Source organism: Notolepis coatsorum (assembly GCF_963971535.1).
Source record: "Notolepis coatsorum genome assembly, chromosome: 10".
Lineage (NCBI taxonomy): Eukaryota > Metazoa > Chordata > Actinopteri > Aulopiformes > Paralepididae > Notolepis > Notolepis coatsorum.
In genome coordinates this window covers 127117624-127139786 of record NC_140174.1, presented here as the reverse complement: position 1 = coordinate 127139786, position 22163 = coordinate 127117624, and the positions used below count along the sequence as shown (strand labels likewise).

Sequence of the window (22163 nt, the reverse complement as noted above, 5' to 3'; positions counted from 1 at the left end):
ATCCGTTTCGACAATGTTGACTGCAAACAAGTCATTGATAAGCGACGGGCAGATTAGACACATAGCCATAATTTAAGACATAGATTATGCGTTTTTTATAGCCATAATTTAAAACATAGATTATGCGTTTTTAACGCCATCATTGAAGTGGATGCTGGCATCCAAGGACATTAATCAAAGGCACTGAAAGTGTTAAGGCATTGAATGGTCTGTACCTAGCTGAACTTCTCCATGTTCACACCCCAGTTAGAGCACTGAGGTCATGGAATTTTCAATCCATCTCCCCTAAGCCGTTTCCCTCGGGGGGGAGAAAGGTCACCTTACTAATCCCCCTTTTCCCCTCATCCCCAGTCTAGTTCTTCATGGCTTCACCCCGTGCCTCATTCATTCTCCTCCCCCACTTCTCCTCCCTACTCGTCCTCCCCTACATCCCTCTTCTCCTCCCTGCTTCCCTCTTCTCCTCCCTGCTTCCCTCTTCTCCTTCCCGCTTCCCTCTTCTCCTCATCCTCCCCCGCTTCCCTCTTCTCCTCCCTACTCGTCCTCCCCTGCTTCCCTCTTCTTCCTCCTTCCCTCTTGTCCTCCCTGGCTTCCCTCGTCCTCCCCGCTCCTCTTTTCCTCCCTACTCGTCCTCCCCTGCTTCCCTCTGCTCCTCCCTGCTTCCCTCTTCTCCTCCCTTGCTTCCCTCTTCTCCTCGTCCTCCCCGCTTCCCTCTTCTCCTCCCTACTCGTCCTCCCCTGCTTCCCTCTCCTCCCCCGCTTCCCTCTTGTCCTCCCCGCTCCTCTTCACCTCCCTACTCGTCCTCCCCTGCTTCCCTCTTATTCCTGCTTCCCTCTTCTCCTCCCTACTCGTCCTCCCCCCTTCCATCTTCTCCTCCCTGCTTCCCTCTTCTCCTCCCTACTCGTCCTCCCTGCTTCCCTCTTCTCCTCCCTACTCGTCCTCCCAGCTTCCCTCTTCTCCTCCCTACTCGTCCTCCCAGCTTCCCTCTTCTCCTCCCTACTCGTCCTCCCAGCTTCCCTCTTCTCCTCCCTACTCGTCCTCCCTGCTTCCCTCTTCTCCTCCCTACTCGTCCTCCCAGCTTCCCTACTCGTCCTCCCAGCTTCCCTCTTCTCCTCCCTACTCGTCCTCCCAGCTTCCCTCTTCTCCTCCCTACTCGTCCTCCCAGCTTCCCTCTTCTCCTCCCTACTCGTCCTCCCCTACTCCTCCCTGCTTCCCTCTTCTCCTCCCTACTCGTCCTCCCAGCTTCCCTCTTCTCCTCCCTACTCGTCCTCCCAGCTTCCCTCTTCTCCTCCCTACTCGTCCTCCCCTGCTCCCCCTACGGTCCCCAGCAAACATCTCGCTCTGAGCTAAAGGGTCCACTGTGGCTCCGGAGAGCCCAGGACGTGAGCAGAGAGAGGAGAGAGGGGGGGTGAGGGGGCCATGCGGGGGCCGCCTGCCAAGCCTTGCGGGCAGCAGGCCCAAGAGCTCTCGCTGAGAAGAACAGCCCTATTGATTGCTGACAGGCTACTGCCAAACACAAGCAGCAAGGCCCAGTCTAGTTCCTAGGAGTTGCATCATTCACTGCGTCCTTGTTTGCTCCACCGTGCCCTTCACAGATCTGAGATGACGTCCATTTAATAATGACTCATCGATCAAAAAGAGTGACTTCTGAGGTCACACCTTTTCATAAAAGGAGTGTGTGTTTGTCTGTATTGCATACTCTGCACGAAAATAGACCACGTACATAATATAGTAGTCTGTGTGTCCTACTTTACTGTGTCCTTCACCAATAGAGAGACACAACTGCTGAACCATTGTATTTCTCTCTTGTTTCTAACATTGTATTTTTCTTTTGTTTCTAACATTGTATGTCTCTCGTTTCTAACATCGTATTTCATTGTATTGTACAAGGTCTCTCTCGTTTGCTTCGTCACTTCAGGTGTGCTTCACCCCATCCTGTAATATCACTAGGACATGTGAGAAACGTCATTATAAAAGGTCATAAGGTCATTAGGACACGTGAGAAAGTATAGTCAAAATCATGACCCGGGACATATTTCAAAGGCCACGTATCCACTTGGGACGGAAGAGATTTGACCGCGCTGGCTGGATTTGAACGTCAGTACGGTGACTTTCTTCGCCGGCCCTCCTTCGAAGCCGTCTCGAGAAGAAAGTGACATTTAAAACGGAACACGTTGGCATTACGCCGAACAACGGAGGCCTCTACACCCTCTTCAGGAAGAGCAGAGGGGCCAAGACTCATCCCAGGGGCACGCCGGGGTTCCGACAGCAGTACAAACACACCCTTATGTCAGAGAGAGAGAGAGAGCCTCAGAGACATGGGAAGGCCGTGACCACTGGCTACAAGCCCAACAGAAACAGCTTTATGTCACATCTAAAAAAGGAGACAGACGGTCATTCTGTTGGATAGTATCTGACATAAGTACATTTTCCAGTGACATTTTGATGGTACAATTTGCACTTTGTCATTTAAAAGCGATTCACATTTCGGTCCAGTTCTGTAATGTCAACGAGGGGGCGGAAAAGAAAAGAGAAACTGGACACAAACTGGGGTGTGTTATAGTGAACAGCAGGACAGCCTCTTCAGAAGCAAGGCAGGGGGACAAGGGGATACTCTTTGATACCAGTCGCGTTTGCCAGTGAAGCATGTGCTACTTCCAACTCGTTTGAGAATGTCCCGAGAATGTCCTGGCTTGTATCCCTGATAATTCAGCCTGGCTTGTATCCCTGATAATTCAGCCTAAGTGTTGTTGGTCTCCTGTCAAAAACAATGGGCAATATAGCTGCGTCATCTGATTCAGTATAAGTGCGTTGGTCTTCTGTCCAAACAAGGGGAAATAGAGCTACGTCATTTGCCATTTTCAGCCAAGACATCAATTAAATTAAAGCAGTATAGAAATCCTATAGCTTCCTCCCTCATCTCCTACCCTCTCATCGGACTTGCTCTCTCCCCCTCCCTCCACCCCTTTCTCCCCCTCCTTCCCTCGCAGCCAGACAGCATTATTATCGCTCGCAGACCACTTAAATCAATTTAAGCATCACAGAACTGCTTCACACAGCATTTCCCATAAAGGACAGGACATTGATGAGTTTAGAGTTGATTACTAATATCTAAGCAATGTCTCCCCTTAACACTTTAAGGACCAGCCAGGAGTTAACTCGTGGCAAGTTGTTATTGTTTTATTCCATATTAATAAACGGATCAAGATCCCGGATCGACTCTGGAGATTTACCCGCCAGATTTAAATCGGTGACATGCAATACCGGCCAGATCCTCTTAGGGGCGCCATCGCTCCACTGCAGTATCATTGAGGCCAAATGGGAAAATAATTTTTTTTTACTGTCTGGGGCGTTTCATATGAGCCTGGATCCCAGCCGAACATCCTCCATCTTTGATCACGTTACGGAACGCAGATTTCAGCCTGGAATAATGGGATATATATGATCAGCCAATGGATCTACCAGATGCCGATGAATAATGACGAAATGCTGCCGGCGATATCACATGGGCTGACGGTAGGATACTATTCACCCAAATTACAGCCGGATTGGACATTGTTGTAACACGCAAGCGACCGATCAGTGAATATGGCTACTTGAACGCACACTGTATTGCTAATCAATAATACTGATCGGCGTCCCCCGCCGCCCCCATTTCATCCATAGATGCTCTGTAATAGTCCGGATGCTAAGCGGTTTGTTTTATTTCATTCGTATATATATACAGCAGAAATGGCGTTTGATATAACGTCACGTTACGCTTAGCCTCATATCTAGCTTCCCAGAAAAAAGACGAGGCGAAAACTGCGATAAAGCTTATATTCACGACGCTATAAAATGACAACCAACCGATGGATTTTTATTTTCTTTAAGCCATTATGAAGGCACGGTTTATGCACTCAAGTGACAATGAGAATGGACAGATAGCAACACTATAAAGTATATATATAGCTGTTAGAAAGTACATCGGTTTGTTGACAAACCCTGGTCGTCCAGAACCATATTACACTGCAAACCGTGGTCGCCAATGTGTTAAAGCCATCACAACAGACAGACCATCACAACAGACACAGACCATCACAACAGACACAGACCATCACAACAGACACAGACCATCACAACAGACACAGACCATCACAACAGACACAGACCATCACAACAGACAGACCATCACAACAGACACAGACCATCACAACAGACACAGACCATCACAACAGACACAGACCATCACAACAGACACAGACCATCACAACAGACACAGACCATCACAACAGACAGACCATCACAACAGACAGACCATCACAACAGACACAGACCATCACAACAGACACAGACCATCACAACAGACAGACCATCACAACAGACACAGACCATCACAACAGACAGACCATCACAACAGACAGACCATCACAACAGACACAGACCATCACAACAGACACAGACCATCACAACAGACAGACCATCACAACAGACACAGACCATCACAACAGACACAGACCATCACAACAGACACAGACCATCACAACAGACACAGACCATCACAACAGACAGACCATCACAACAGACACAGACCATCACAACAGACAGACCATCACAACAGACAGACCATCACAACAGACAGACCATCACAACAGACACAGACCATCACAACAGACAGACCATCACAACAGACAGACCATCACAACAGACAGACCATCACAACAGACACAGACCATCACAACAGACAGACCATCACAACAGACACAGACCATCACAACAGACACAGACCATCACAACAGACAGACCATCACAACAGACACAGACCATCACAACAGACAGACCATCACAACAGACACAGACCATCACAACAGACACAGACCATCACAACAGACACAGACCATCACAACAGACAGACCATCACAACAGACAGACCATCACAACAGACAGACCATCACAACAGACACAGACCATCACAACAGACACAGACCATCACAACAGACAGACCATCACAACAGACAGACCATCACAACAGACACAGACCATCACAACAGACAGACCATCACAACAGACAGACCATCACAACAGACACAGACCATCACAACCGACACAGACCATCACAACAGACACAGACCATCACAACAGACACAGACCATCACAACCGACACTGTCAGCAGTCCATCACAACAGACACACTGTCAGCAGTCCATCACAACAGACACACTGTCAGCAGTCCATCACAACAGACACACAGTCAGCAGTCCATCACAACAGACACACAGTCACAGTCCATCACAACAGACACACAGTCACAGTCCATCACAACAGACACACAGTCACAGTCCATCACAACAGACACACAGTCACAGTCCATCACAACAGACACACTGTCAGCAGTCCATCACAACAGACACACTGTCAGCAGTCCATCACAACAGACACACAGTCAGCAGTCCATCACAACAGACACACAGTCAGCAGTCCATCACAACAGACACACTGTCAGCAGTCCATCACAACAGACACACTGTCAGCAGTCCATCACAACAGACACACAGTCAGCAGTCCATCACAACAGACACACAGTCACAGTCCATCACAACAGACACACTGTCAGCAGTCCATCACAACAGACACACTGTCAGCAGTCCATCACAACAGACACACAGTCAGCAGTCCATCACAACAGACACACAGTCACAACCAATTCCGCTCAATCAGTTAATTCCCCAAAACATTTTGAATACACAAATGTGGCTGGGGGAACTGATTCACTCAGCATGAATGGACTATGTCAATAAAAATACAAAAAAAAAGAACAAACATTTTTTATTAATTTAGATTATAATCGATTCTAACATTCAAATCGATGCATCGATTCTAACATTAGAGTCGATGCATTTCGATTAATTGATGCATCGTTACACCCCTAAGCAGCACTCAAAAAAAGCATTTTCTCCATTCTCTTGTTTTACACGATCATGTAGATTTTATGTCAAACTATTATAGGAAATCCAAATATCAGTGAAAAATATCCAAATATCAGTGTCAAATATCCAAATATCAGTGTCAAATATCCAAATATCAGTGTAAGTAGAGCAACACGTTTCAGGTCAGTAACATGGGTCTCCCAGTCCCTCCGCTCTGCAGTAAACAAAATACATTTTCTGGTATCCTGCTCCCACTTTATCCAATCAGGAGAGAGAACTCCACACTGAAGAAAATGGTCTGACAAAAATAAGAAATAAACGTTTTAAACAAATACTGACCAAATCATCTATATCAGTGATGACTGTCTGACTGTAGAGCTATTTAACACTTATTATACCAAAGAAATACCACTTACAGCAGCTTTTAATATCTTACAACCTGGTCAACCGGTTGGGGGCCTCATGGTCTATGCATTAATTTAGGGCCTAAATTCTTGGTCTCTCTACACATGCCATAGTATAATATCATCCTTATAAAAAAGCAACTGTTCAGCACATTACACCGATTTGTGTAACTGGATTTACTCTCAAAACATAACCAACACCAGTCCATCACTGTCCAATGCCGCTTCTGCAGTAGACCAGAGTCTCCAGATTACAGCATGAGCTGCCAGAAGATCTATTGTTACACTGAAACGCAGGCTTTGAACTAAGTGGATTTAGCGACTCAATCAACAATTGGAATCTGGTATAAATATAAAGTTTCAAGATTAAATTAAACTCATTAAGTACTGGAATACCTTGTAGGTCAAACATTGTGTTGTTCAGCTTTATCCTTGGCCTGCAGTAGCTGATGACTTAGTATCCGACCACGGTTGACATTTACTTGCTGTGCCAGCGGGAAGGTGGCAGGCGGCTTGTTAAGACCTTCTCAGAGGGCTGAGCCCGGTAAGCCTGTGTTTGGAGGCCAGCACATTATTAGCACACTGGGCTGCAGCGAGCTCATTTACCTCGTGTATTTATACATAGTGATAGCTTGCCTTTTAACTAGGGATGTCCGATATTATCGGCCGATATCGGCAGTAAAATGTGATATCGGAAAATATCGGTATCCGGAAAAAAAAATAAAAATAATTTTACATTTATTTAACCTTTATTTACCCAGGCAAGCAAGTAAGAACCAATTCTTATTTTATTTATTGTCAAAAGTATGCATGTTGGTTTAATTCAACAACAAGAGATATGTAATGTTAATTTTTACTTTTTTAATTATCATATTTTGCACAGATAATGCTTACATTTAGAAAGCCTTTTGAATGCATCCAGTGAAATTATTAATTACCTGAAATTATTCAGTTTTTTTGGGGGGAAACCCTGCATATATCGGTATCGGTTGATATCGGTATCGGTATCGAAATTAAGAGTTGGACAATATCGGAATATCGGTATCGGTAAAAAAGCCAATATCGAGCATCCCTACTTTTAACCCTTTCACAACCACACTATAGAAGTTAACCCCTTCACTACCACACTACAGACGGTTAACCGTCTGTAGTGTGGTAGTGAAAGGGTTAACCTTCTGTAGTGTGGTTGTGAAGGGGTCAAAGGGCGAGCTCTATCCGAGCAGGCCCTGGATATAATGAACCCAGGCGACGCAAAAAGGTTCACCTCTGCGAGAAGGTCAGCGGTTGTAACCGTATCCAGTTCAGTTCAGCCTACAGGTGACCCGTGGGCACAGCGACCGCCGCAGAGCAGCGACACCTACAGGTGACCCGTGGGCACAGCGACCGCCGCAGAGCAGTGACCGACGGATTGCATTCATTTGGAGAAGAGACATGCGCTGCCGACTGTGCACACTAGGGCTGGGGGCGATTCTTGCTCAAATGTGAATCACGATTTTTCTCTCCAAGAATTGAGATCACGATTCTCTCACATGATTCTTATTTTTTCCAATAAAATCATTTATTGCACTCTTTCTTAACACTTTGGCGACCAGTCTTGCGCCGATTTATAGGCCAGAGGACAGAGGTTTGTTTACAAACCGATGTACTTTCTAAGAGCTATATATATAATTTATAGTATTGCCATCTGTCCATTCTCATTGTCACTTGAGTGCATAAACCGTGCCTTCATAATGGCTTAAAGAAAATAAAAATCCATCGGTTGGTTGTCATTTTATAGCGTCGTGAATATATGGTTTATCGCACTTTTCGTCTCGTCTTTTTTCCCGGGAGCTAGATAATAGGCTAAACGTTGGCGCTGTTATATCAAACGCCATTTCTGCTGTATTATATATACAAATGAAATAAAACAAACTGCGTAGCATCCGGACTATTACAGAGCATCTATGGATGAAATGGGGGCGGCGGGGAACGCCGATTAGTATTATTGATTAGCAATACAGTGTGCGTTCAGGTAGCCAATGTCAGTGATCGATCACGTTAGGTTTTAAAACAATGTCCAATCCAGCTGTAATTTGGGGGAATAGTATCCTACCGTCAGGCCATGTGATCGCCGGCAGCATTTCGTCATTAGTCATCGGAATCTGGTAGATCGATATGTCCATTGGCTAATCATAAATCCCATTATTCCAGGCTGAAATATGCGTTCGGTAACAGGATCAAAGATGGAGGGTCTTCGTTTGGAACCGAGGCTCATATGATCCACCCACAGACAGTGAAAATAATTTTTTTTCAATCCCCTCAATGATACTGCAGTGGAGCGATGGCGCCCCTAAGCGGATGTGGCCGGTATTGCATGTTTCGAAAATCAAATATGTGGGTATGTCCTGCATGTCGATCGCAGACGTTAATAGCGTTATAAATATGGAATAAAAACGATAACAACTCGCCACGAGTTAACTTGTGGCTCTGGTCCTCAACGGGTGGAATCGAATCACGAGTTAACTCGTGGACGGTCCACATAGTGTTAAACAGACAACATAACATAACAAGTGCTTGACTTAAACTTGAACATAACATATATGAAAGTGCTCGACTTAAACTTAAAAGTCTCTTGTAACATACAAAATAACTCAAGTCAGAATCGTCATCATTTAAAAAAGTTAAGTAAAAAGTAAAAAAATATATATATTATAATAAAAAAAAATTTAATAAAAGAAAGTCATAATTTAGAAATGAGATTGCATAGGCGGCTGGGTGGCGCAGCGGACATTGCTGTCGTCACCAACGCAAGAGACACCGGGTTCGACTCCGGCTGTCGCCGTTGCCTCCGGCTTGGGCCGGCCGTCATACTAACTCAATTGGCAGAATTAGCGGGTGGAAGTCGATGGGTGGTAATCTGGACGTTGTGGACAGCGACTCCTACAGGTCGGTTGGGGGACGCCTGCACAGCAGAGACAGGAAATGGCGGGGGTAGTGTGAGCCTCCCACACGTTACACCTCGCCAATGAGTCCGCGCTGGCAGGTGAAAAGATGTGACAGGCTGCCTCCACATGTATCGGAGGGGACACGTGATGCAAGGCTTCTATCCTCCCTACAACCGGCCAGTGGGGGGCATATGCAAGCAACATTCAAGACAGGGGAGGGAAGAATTGGCACAATGGAATTGGGATGGGAGAAAAATAGAAAAAGGAGAAAAAGTGGATACAAAATAAATAAAAAATGAGATTGCATAGGTCTATGAATCGAGATCGATTTTATTTCGATTAATCGCCCAGCCCTAGTGCACACTGTAGAGGGAACATCACTTAACACCGTTCCCCCCGAAGGTTCTTATCGCTTATTCTTTGTGGCGATTGGCTGCGGCGGATCAAAGAATAGCGCCGGCTGATGAGACTGTACGACGTACACCACCAGAAGCATTTCCTAAAACTGACAAGACGATTATTGTTATCAGTTTGGGAAATCTATTTGCGGTGAAGACCGTGACCCACGACAGCTCCTCGCTCAGCTTAAGAGAACAACGATGGTTTTCATGTTCAGATTTGAATGGACCCTAGAACATCACCACCATTCTCCTTTGGACCATTAACTCATTAGTGACCGTTCCGTTACACTTATTTCAGGCACATATCTGTGCATCATTACGAGTAGGGATGTCCGATATTATCGGCCGATATTGGCATTAAAATGTAATGTTTGTTTTTTTTACATTTATTTAACCTTTATTTACCCAGACAAGCAAGTAAGAACAAATTCTTATTTTATTTATAGTCAAAAGTATGCATAATGTTGTGTTAATTCCACGACAAGAGATATGTAATGTTAATTACCTGAAATTATTCAATTTTTTTGGGGGGGAAACCCCGCATATATCGGTATCGGTTGATATAGGTATCGGAAATTAAGAGTTGGACAATATCGGTATATCGGATATCGGTAAAAAAGCCAATATCGAACATCCCTAATTACGAGCATTATGATTGAATCCAATGGGTTTTTATCTCCTACCTCCACCAAAGCACATCTCTTTGAGCAGCGTCTCTTCCCTGGACGTGTCCAGGAAGAACTCGTCGAAGCAGGGGTGGGCCGCAGGGGTGAAGGTCCTCAGGGATTCGCAGGCTCTCTGGATCCTGGAGGGAAAGGTGGGGAACGGAGGGACACGTCCTTCACTATGGATACTATGCAGCAGTCAGTAGGGGTGTAACGATGCATGGATGCATGGATTCTAATGTGACGATTCAACTGCATCGATTTGAAAATGTTAAGACATTTTGTGTGTATTGTTTTTATTGACCTATAGTCCATTCATGCTGAGTGAATCAGTTCCCCCAGCCACATTTGTGTATTCAAAATTTTTGGGGGAATTAACTGATAGAAAATTAATCTAATCGAATCGTGGTCAAATGAAGAGATTTCATGATGCATTGAATGATGCCTGAAGAATCGTAATCGAATTTAATCGTTGTGAGATCGCATCGTCAAGTCATCGCCTTGATTTAGTTTACACAATTCACTTTAACCAGGAAGTAAGGTATTATTACAAAGGAAAAAAATGGTGGCATGAGTCTGTATTCACCGCAAATGCCAGTCACTAGTAAAACTGAAAAAAATGTCTTCCAGACTATCCAGTGACTTTGTAGTTAGTGCAATTCTTTATACCCCTTTTTTCTAAGAAGCAAGATTGAAGATTATGTAAAATTTCACTCATAACTCAAGAAAAAAGAAAAAAAAATTGTACTACAATTGTAATTGTAGTTACTGCGGTTAGCTTCTGCAGGGCAGTATAGTCTTTAGACAGCCTTTTCAGACAATGGTATCTCTCTCTAACCGAGCTCGCCAGGAAAACTGACTGGTCTGAAAGCTTCAACGGTGCCAATCATCAAATTGGAGCTTTTTGGCACTCGGCCTAATGGTAAGGCCATTAACAGGAAATGGAGCTGTGAAAGCACTTTGTGTGAGTCAGCACTTCAGGACGAGCTTCCTTAACTGCTCACGCTGTGGGCCAGAGTCCTCGTACTTTGTTTTCACACGTTTCAAAAGTATCAGCATTAGGTTGTCAGATTTGCCCCCCCAAAATTGTGTTCAACGAATTCACAGAAAATAACTGAATCTGGGTGGTTAAGTCTTTATTCGTAGCACACATTGCAACGTAGTCATGCAGCGACATACACATGCGATGGGCAACACGCATGCATTTTTTTTTTTTGGAGTCGCAGATTCAATATAGTCTCTGCACTTGACCCCACCCCCCCCCTGAGACAGTGTTAAGTACTACACCACCATGCCACCAACGGTACTTAATCAAAGAGATCATGTCGAGGTCACCCACCTGGAGGCATGTTTGGACCCTGGATGTTTCAGAAATCAGTATGCATGTCTGTGAACTAAAACTGGCTTAAAAACCCATGCAAATGGTAAATGTTTGCATTTATCCGAAGCGCTTTACAATTTGTTCCTCACATTTTACCCATTCATTCACACACCGACGGCAGAGGCAACCATGCAAGGTGCCAACCTGCACATCGCGAGCAATTAGGGGTTAAGTGTCTTGCTCAAGGACACTTCGACACGCTGCCCGGGAATCGAACCGGGAACCTCCGGATTACCAGATGACTGCTCTACCTCCCGAGCCACTGTTGCCCCCCCATTTAGGAAATAGCCAAGGATCACCATGGCCCTGAAAGTGACAATGTTCTGTGAAGATCCAGAGCTGCTAATGGAGATCAATTAGCAGGCTTAGAATGAGACACAAACACAAACCACACACACAAAGACACACACACACAAACAAACAAAGACACACTCAAACTAACACACACACACAAAGGCAGAACATTAACTAGACAGTGCTGTCCCAAATCTGTTCCCATTATTGTCCTCCTTAAGACTCTCCTCCCCCCCCCCCCCCCCCCCACGCACGTGGCTTGTACACGTTTAAAGCTCAGACTCACCCCAGTCACACAAACACATAATCGGATTGATGCCTTCGGCACCGAAATAACAAACGGACCAAATCCCGATTAACAAGATGCACGAAGCCGGGAAGTGCAGGAGAACATCGACAAGCGTAAAGCTCAAGAAAGGCACGATAGTCACCGACTTCACTGGCTGAATGTGGATATCGTCAAACAATCAGTAATGACTTGAAATTACACTAAATATGAAGCTCATAAACATTTTAATGATTGACTTTATAATGTGGTAGAGAAAACTAAAAAATAATGAATATTTTGGACCGACGGCGTAGGTGACCATGCAAGGTGCCAACCTGCTCATCGGGAGCAGTTAGGGGTTAAGCGTCTCGCTCAAGGACACTTCGACACGCTGCCCAGGGAGAAGTGGGAATCGAATTCGGAACCTCTTTTATTAATTACCAGACGACATTAAGTGGTTGTAGCTACGGCTGTGGGGGTGCTGGATACATGATCCAATAGACTCTTATACGCCCGAGTCTCCTGATCGGCACTTTCTCAGCCGAGCTATAGTAACTTTTTCGCACCTACTCCCCAACTCTGCATGCGCAGATTGATGAACCTAGATCTCTGGACAATCCGTGGGCAATCTGCGCATGCAGAGTTGGGGAGTAGGTGCGAAAAAGTGACTATAGCTCGGCCGAGAAAGTGCTGATCGACTTGGGATTGGTCTCTCCGTGTTCAGGAGACTCAGGCGTATACGAGTATATTGGATCATGTCTCCAGCACCCCCACAGCCATAGCTACAACCACTTAATGCCAAGGCTCTCATCCACATTCATTCATGTTATCCCCCAGCTCTCTCTCCCATGATTTCAGAATACCGGAAGTGTTGCAGTGGTCTATCCCCAGGCCATCAGGAGGCTCAATGACTCGATGCAACACTAACCATCTACATTCATTGCACACAACATCGACAACATGCACACACTCTTAAACATTCACCTTTAACATTCACTTTAGACACTTGAAACACTTTTTAACACTACACCAGGTCCTGTGTTCGATTCCTGCTTGGGGGACCAGGTTGCCAGGTACCCAGGTGGTGCATCTCCCGGGCCTTTCTGTGTGGAGTTTGCATGTTCTCCCCGTGCTCGCAAGCCCCCCCCCCCCCCCCCCAAAAAAAGGAGATAAACAATGACGGACAGGAGCACTTGCATTGGTCTTGGTGTGCTCCCGGCTGCCCTTGGGAGGGGGGAGGGGTCAAGCGCAGAGAGACATTTCATCGCCGACCCAATGCATGCGTCTGGTTGTGTGCGTGTGCGTGTGCGTGTGCGTGTGTGTGTGTGTTGCTGCTAGGGCTGACCTTCGAATTTTTTTTTGGCAATCGAAGCTTCGGGGCCGAGCTTCGATTTTAATTCGAAGCTTCGAATTAAAAATAAATAAAAATTAATTCATTTTTTTTTTTATATATTTTTTTTTTTTTTATCTTATGTTGTGGGACTTGTACAGCACTTTGGTAAACTTTGTTGTTTTTAAATGTGCTCTATAAATAAAGTGGATTGGATTAATGAATTAAGTAGCCCCTTTCGTGACTGTGACGCAGCCAACACAGTGTGATTTAATTCAAGGTGGATCGCTGTTGTCGTTTGAACAACTTCAGATTTCATGGGAACTACCAATCCCCCAAATCAAGAATGTTTTTATTTTTTTTATCCACTTTTTCTCCCATTTTCTATATTTTCTCCCATCCCAATTTCGTATCATCCAATTCAACCCTCCCCTGTCACGAACGCTGTTTCTTGCCTCCCACAAGCCGGCTGCAATCCAAATCAAGAATGTTTAAGATGAATGAAGTAATTTTGATTATTTGAAATATGGCCCGTGTAGACTAAACTATGCACAGAATTATGTCAGTCTACAAGGTCCGGATTCTACATGGTCCGGCAATGTAGACCTTGTAGACTCCACTACAGACCAATTATCAGTGAATGTTCATGCATTTTCAAGAAGGGCTACTTCCACAAAAAAACAAAGAACTCACCAAAACATCTCAGTAGCACCTTATCTAAATGTTCTATTTCATATATGGAGATTCATATTTATTTATGTATTGCATGCATTTCTACATTTTATTTCCTATTTTGTTTATTCATCCCAGTATCTTTCTTTCTTATGTGTGGAATTCTACAAGGCATTTACATTCACATTTACATTTAGTCATTTAGCTGACGCTTTTATCCAAAGCGACTTACAAGTTCTGTACGACAGGTCATCAGGAAGGATACAACTCTATCAGCTGAGTAACAATATTCATCAAAGTGTTGCGTGTTACAGTGTAGGTTAGTTTATTAGGACAAGTGCATGACAGTAAGGTTAGTTAGGGTTAGATTTATTTTATTAAATTTTTTAAATTTTATTTCAGATAATGGTTGAAGAAGTGAGTCTTTAGTCGACGGCGAAAGATTGGATGGGATTCGGCTGTCCTAACTGGGGTGGGTAGTTCATTCCACCATTGTGGGGCAAGGACTGAGAATAGGCGTGTAGGTGGTGTATACGTGTTTGAGGATGATATCCTTCAAACAGGCAATAGTGATGATATAATTTGGGCAGTGCTGAGCTGGGTTACTTTCCTCCAGTGTATTTGTCCCCCGGCCCCACCCAATGGCCCCATGCACACACACACACCGAAGTTAAAATAAAAATAAAATAAAAGAATTGAAAAAAAAAATTGAAAAAATGTTTATTAGTTTTTTTTTTTTTTACTTCGATTTTTTTTTTAATGTTCGAAGCTTGTGCCATCGAACGAAACTTCGAAGCTTCGAAGTATTTAAGACAGCCCTAGTTGCTGCATGACAGATACAAGACTACTTCTTCTTCTTCTCCTCATAGCCTGAACAGAGGGAGCTTCCTGTTACAGTAAGGCTGCTTTTCTCTGTAGGATGAGCCCCTGTGTGACTTACATTTTTTACATTTAGTAATTTAACTGACGCTTTTATCCAAAGCGACTTACAAGTTCTGTACGACATGTCATCAGGAAGGGCACAACTCTATCAGCTGAGTAACAATAGTAATAATAATAATAATAATAATAATAATAATAATAATAATAATAATAATAATAATAATAATAATAATAATAATAATAATAATAGATTGGATTTGTAATGCACTTTTTGTTCACTGGGATCCCAAAGTGCTACACTACATGGTTAAAACAGTTAAAAAAAATTGAAATAAAATAGTTATTAGTAAAACAAATAAAATAAAATACAGAATAAAAATAAGATAAAAATAGAACAGTTAATTAAAAACATAGTATAATTTAAAAACAAAAGCGCAATAAAATTAAAATAAAAAGCTAACAGTCAAAGGCCTTTTTGAACAGATAGGTTTTCAGGCTTGCTTTAAAAGAGTCCAGGCTCTGTGGTGCGGCTCAGCTGGATGGGGAGGCTGTTCCACAGGCGTGGTGCAGCCGTGCAGAAGGCTCGGTCACCCATGGTGCAGAGCCGGGTATTGGGGACCTGAAGGAGCAGGCTACCTGCGGATCTGAGGGTGCGGGTGAAGGATTGTGGAGTGATGAGTTCCTGAAGGTAGAGGGGTGCGTGTCCGTTTATGCAGTTATGGGTGATTGTCAGGATTTTGTAGTTGATCCGGGATGAGACGGGGAGCCAGTGTAGTGAGTGGAGGATGGGGGTTATGTGATCGTGTTTACGAACTCTCATCAGGATCCTGGCAGCGCTGTTCTGGATGTATTGCAGCTTTTGGATGCTCTTGCCAGGAATCCTGATGAAGAGTCCGTTACAGTAGTCCAGTCTTGAGGAGATAAAGGCATGGACAAGCTTCTCTGCATCTGACAGGGTTAGAATGGGACGGAGTTTTGATATGTTTTTTAGGTGATAGAATGAGGTCTTGCAAAGGTGTTTTATGTGGGTGTTGAAGGTCAGGTGGGGGTCAAATCGAACCCCCAGATTTGTGACTGAGGGGGAGAGGGGGATTACCTGGCCGTCAAAGGTGAGATGTGATATGGATGAAGACTGAACCTGGTGAGGGGTGCCAATTAGGAGTGCCTCGGTTTTTTTGCGGTTTAGTTGGAGGAAGTTGCTGTTCATCCATGCCTTTATCTCCCCAAGACAGGTGGTGAGGCATGACAAGTCAAGTCAAGAGTTTTAATTGTCACGGCATACAGGTATACAATGAAATGCGGGTGGTCTTGCCCGCAACGATGTGCAATACAGTGGTACATATAATAGAATCAAAAGAAGAAACAACATTGTGCAGTAACAGGTAGCAGGTAACATGGAGTGACATCTCGGTATCTGTACATAGTTATTTACAGCGCATGTGTGACATGCTAGTTAGCTTTGGTAGTGCAATACACTGTTCCTGTTATTCTAATTTAAAGTGTCCTTTCCTTTGGCCATAAGTGTGCGTGTGTGCGACATGAGTGTGTGCCCGCTCATGTTAAAGTGTTAAGTGGCTGCTCGTGTGTGAGCGTGCACAGTGTGCGTGTCATGTGTGTGTTCATGTGTGCTTGTGTGTGGACAGTTCAATGTTCTGAGCACTCAATGTACATTGTTCATGGCTCTGATGGCCTGGGGGAAGAAGCTGAGCCTAAGCCGCTCTGTCCTAGTAGCTGGGATTTGCAGGCGTCTGCCTGACCTCAGCAGCTGAAACAGGCTGTTATTGGGGTGGTGAGGGTCTTTCATTATCCTGCAGGCTCTGGATTTGCACCTCTTGTTGTATAGAACCTGCAGGGGGGGTAGTGCAATACCCGTGGTACGCTCGGCTGAGCGCACCACTTTCTGTAGGGCCTTCTTGTCCTGTGCCGTGCTGTTTCCATACCAGGCAGTGATGTTTCCGGTCAGGATGCTCTCTACAGCTCCTGAGTAGAAGGACTGGAGTATCTTCCCCGATACTCTGAACTTCCTTAACTGTCTCAGGTGGTAGAGACGCTGTTTCGCCTTCTTTACTACTGTGCCTATGTGTGTTGACCATGTCAGGTCCTCTGAGATGTGGACCCCCAGACAGAGCTGCAGAGGGGTTTGGGGCCGTTTTTATGTAGAGTTGTGTGTCATCGGCATAACAGTGGAAGGACATTCCATGTCTGCCGATGACACGACCGAGGGGGAGCATGTAGGTGATGAATAGAATGGGACCAAGAACCGACCCCTGCGGAAAACCACAGGTGACCTCGAGCAGTGTTCATCAAAGTGTTGCGTGTTACAGTGTAGGTTAGTTTATTAGGACAAGTGCATGACAGTAAGGTTAGTTAGGGTTAGATATTTTTTTATATATATATATATATTATTTCAGATAATGGTTGAAGAAGTGCGTCTTAAGTCGACAGCGGAAGATTGGACGGGTTTCGGCTGTCCTAACTGGGGTGGGTAGTTCATTCCACCATTGTGGGGCAAGGACTGAGAATAGGCGGCTTCTCTTTGATGACCTTACCGGGAATGCAGCTGCTTGGCGGTCTGTACGAAGCAGGATTGGTCGGTCTCTTTCAAGACTTCCTGGGCGTATCCCACCAGCCCACTGTTCTCAAGCATCCCCTGGTAGTCCTCAACCTGGACAAATGGTAAATGGCTGCATTTATACAGTGCTTTTAGTTTCAAGTTTCAAGTTTCTTTAATAGTTGTCATACAGAAGTACAGAATACTTTTGTACAAAATGCTTCTTACTGTTGCGCTCCAGAGACTGTGCATGACAAGGTAAGTATGAAATAAAAACATAGTAAAAATTAGAAGTAAAAAAAGAGGTCACAGTGTTCAGTTTAGACATATGTACAATGTTCGTAGACGTAGTTACCATACAATATACAATACTGTGCAGTGTACTAATATACAATACTATATAGTGCAAGGCATAAATAAATGGACGAGGTGCAGTTTAGGTACAATTCACAGTAGGTGTACGAGTTGTAGTGCAAATCCTTTATCAATAAATATAAAGTGTAAGTGTGTTTGTGTGATCTAAAGTGTGGAGAGTGGGTGCTGCAGTGTGTTGTTTGTTTGAGTGAGTGTGTGCGTGTGGGTGTGTGTGCTGTGTGCATTTGATGGTTGTTGCATAGTGATTATTGTTCGTTTAGCGATTATTGTTCGTTTAGCAGCCTGATGGCCTGGGGATAGAAGCTCCTTCTGAGTCTTTCTGTGCTCGCCATAAGACTCCGGTATCGCTTGCCTGACGGCAGCAGTTCAAAGAGGCAGTTGTTCGGGTGGCTCGAGTCCTTAATAATTCTCTTAGCCTTCCCCTTGCACCGCTTGTTGTAAATGTTCTGGAGGGTGGGAAGCCCCCCTCTAATTGTGCGTTCGGCTGAACGTGTCACTCTTTGTAGTCTGCTACGGTCTTGTGCAGTGCAGTATCCAAAACGCTTAACAATTTTTTCTCACATTTTACCCATTCACTCACACATTCACACCGACGGCGGAGGCGACCATGCAAGGTGCCAACCTGCTCATCAGGAGCAATTAAGGGGTTAAGAGTCTTGCTCAAGGACACTTCGACACGCTGCCCAGGAGGAGTGGGAATCAAACCGGGAACCTTCCGATCACCAGACGACCGCTCTACCTCCTGAGCCAGTCGTGCCCCTTTTCTATTGACTTTTAGGAATGAATGAATGAATGAAAACTTTATTTAACAGATTGCAGAATGGGTACAATACAGTACGGCTCAATACACACAATTGTTAAGGGGATGCAGACCTGAAAAAGACGTTTGTCTCGTTTCCATCAGGGTCCCCCATTTTCAATTCATAGACATTTATGACATACACAACATACATGACATTTATGGCATAGGGACATATAGGTATTTAGTACCGATACATTTGTGACATAAACGGTATTCAAATATACAGTACTGTTACCCCTAGATCCTGACAGAGTATATACATATGATGGGGAGGGGACTGTACATTAGGATGGGGTGGGTGGGTGGGAGGGAAATATCCATACGGCGGGGAGGGAATATATACATGCGGTGGGGAGGAGACTGTCTATTAGGAGGTGGTGGGGGTTTTGGGCATTTACGGTGGCCAGTTTCGAATTGCAGCCTCCCGTAGGTGCTCTTTAAGAGTCGTTTTGAATGTGGGTAGGGATTCACATTCCTTTACAGCTTTGGGTAGGGCGTTCCACATTGATGTGGCATAATTGCGAAACGTGTTTAGTCCCTTGTTTGAGCCGAATCTGGGTTTAACATGATTTGTGGAGCTTCCTCTGGTGTAGTGGTTGTGGTATTCACTGACCTTTGGGAAGTATTTTGACATGTACATGGGTACCTTAGTCGTATAGTGTATCTTGTAGACCAGGCCCATTGCAAGTTGCTGTACTCTGTCGTCTACTCTAAGCCATCCTAGGTTGTCAAAGTGGGCAGGGGTGAGGTGGGTTCTGGGGGTAAGGTCAAGTAGTAGTCTGACCAGTTTGTTTTGTGATGTTTGTAATTTAGTTTTAAGCGCCTTTGAGGTGCTTTGGTACCATGAGGTGCACGCATAGTCGTAGTACCCTTGAATGAGTGCTCCTGCCAGAGTCTTCAGGGTATTCTTGTTTACCAGAGAGGAGATCCGGTACAAGAATCTAGTTCGTTGGTTGACTTTTTTTATTACATTGGATGCCATTTTGTCACAGGAAAGATTTGCCTCTAGGATGGAACCCAGATAGGTAATTTCGTCTTTCCTTGTGACAATATTGTCACCCACTGCAACTGAGAAGTCGTCGGTCTTGCTGAGTTTGTTATTTGAACCGAAGAGAATGGACTCTGTTTTGCCCATGTGTAATGATAGTTTGTTGTCGGCGAGCCATATGCAGATTTTGCCTAGTTCCGAGCTGAGGGTTTTTTCAACCTGCAAGGTTGGAGCGACTTGACACGGGAGCAAAGGAACCTACTCTACCTGTCCTTTGAGCTGCTCCAGGCGTCGGGTCCGGTTCTGTTCGACGGACCGCAGCATCTCGGACTTCCTCTCCTGCAGGGTCTGGAACAGACTCTCAAAGTGCTCGGTGGCCTGGCGCTCTGCCAGCTGGCCGTTCTCCTATAAAAGACAATGATGAGGGTAAGTGTGAACACTAGGATATCATAATAGTTCCATTTAATGTTGCAGAAGTCCTCAGTATTACTGTAGGTATCTAAACCCTTGCAATTATCACTCGTTATACTATCTTATAACTCTTTATTTTTTACTTTTACATAATGCAGCTCATGTTTTAGAGCAATAATATGAAAAACAATATGAAAAAGATATTCAAAGAATGCAACCCATTGTCCATATTTCAGACTATAATCACCAGATTAACAATCTGAGAACTGGTTAGCTTGTCAGTTTGTAATATTAACCTGCCTCTGTGACTAGGACTCCGTCTGTACTATTAGACGGTCTCTGTGACTAGAACTCACTAGTGGCTGTACCATTCTTTTTTTGATCCACTTTTTCTCCTTATTTTTATATTTTTTTCTCCCATCCCAATTTCGTATCGCCAATTCTCCCCTTCAATTCTCCCCACCCCTGTCTTGAACGTTGCTAGACTATGCCTCCCACTGGTCGGCTGTAGTGAGGATAGAATCCTTGCATCACGTGTCCCCTCCGGTACACGAGGAAGCAGCCTGTCGCATCTTTTCACCAGACAGCGCGGACTCTGTGGCGAGGTGTAACGCGTGGGAGGCTCACGCTGCCCCCGATACTTCCCGTCTCTGCTGTACAGGCATCACCAAACCGACCTGTAGGAGTCGCTGTCCACAACGTCCAATCCCCACCCATCGACTTCCACCCGCTACATCTGCCAATTGAGATAGTATGACGACTGGCCCAAGCCGCAGGCAATGCCGACTCGGGGAGTCGAGACCGGAGTCTCTTGCATTGGTGACAAGCGCAATCTCCGCTACGCCACCCAGCCGCCTGGTTGTACCATTTTTTTTTTTGGTGTAAATAGTGTAATGTAATGTAAAAAGGGTAGGCAATTATAAGCCTCGGCTTCAGCCTACACCTTTTCGGTCATTTTATTTGTTTCGTTTTTTTTGGAAGTTCTACTACTATGCGTTGTAAAAAAGAATTACTCATTCACTTTGTACCATTAGACCATCTCTGACTAGGACTCAGGTTGTATATTAGCTTGTCTCTGTGACTAGGACTGACTTTGTACTACTAGACTGTCTCTGTGACTAGGAGTGGTATTGTAATACTACTTGACATTGTGAAACCGTGACTAGTATTGTAATACCATGACAACCCTGGTTTATATTCTACTGTACATGACATGGTGAACCTGTCGAAGGAATAACGAGGAGAGGTATAATGCAGCTGCTTCATTCTACCTCATTGAATGAATGACTTATTTATATAGCACCCTTCAGAGCACGAATGCACAGGGTGCTTTAGGGGGCTTTCTCACTGACATTCAGGGTCGAATCAGCTCCGTTCCGTCCTCGTTCCGTCCTTGGGTGCGAACTTCCCCCCTCTAGTTTGCGTACACACTCAGTCTTGGTGCGCTCCGGGTTCTGTTTACGGTTTGCGTTTTGAGCGTGTAAGCTTGCCGTAGGCGATGATGTCACGCTCGAACGTCAACACAGGAAGAGTTTTAGCACACGGTGGTGGAAACTGGATGCCCGATATAAAGAAACAAATAACCAATAAATATGAAGTTATATTTGAACCTCTGTTGTCAAGCCTCGTCAATATAACCCACCCCTTTTTCTCACTAATGGAACTGGTGTCGTAGAGTCCGCGTTGAGCGTTTTCCAGGGTTAACGCTAACGCTAAGCTAACGGCTAACGCTAGTTAGCTTAGCCTATTTATTACTAGTTAGCAGCTAACATTGCTCGCATCAATTATATTGAATGTCATTGATCTACCGGTCGATCACGGCCGACTGGTTGGGCACCACTGGTCTATAGAAATAAATGCATTCGAACAAGAAACCAATGTATAGTAGACATAGCAATGGCAAAAAAGGTTG

At 44.7% G+C, this 22163-nt stretch overlaps 1 protein-coding gene across 1 annotated transcript in view; it reads right to left on the bottom strand.

Annotated features, from left to right (window-relative positions):
• The window catches only part of trim36 (tripartite motif containing 36), a 129623-nt gene that overhangs the window by 47534 nt on the left and 59926 nt on the right, over positions 1 to 22163 (bottom strand). Inside the window, 3 exon segments of the mRNA XM_084323357.1 lie at positions 10316 to 10437; positions 17674 to 17789; positions 20108 to 20245. Of these exon segments, the coding sequence (XP_084179483.1) occupies positions 10316 to 10437; positions 17674 to 17789; positions 20108 to 20245 (376 nt within the window).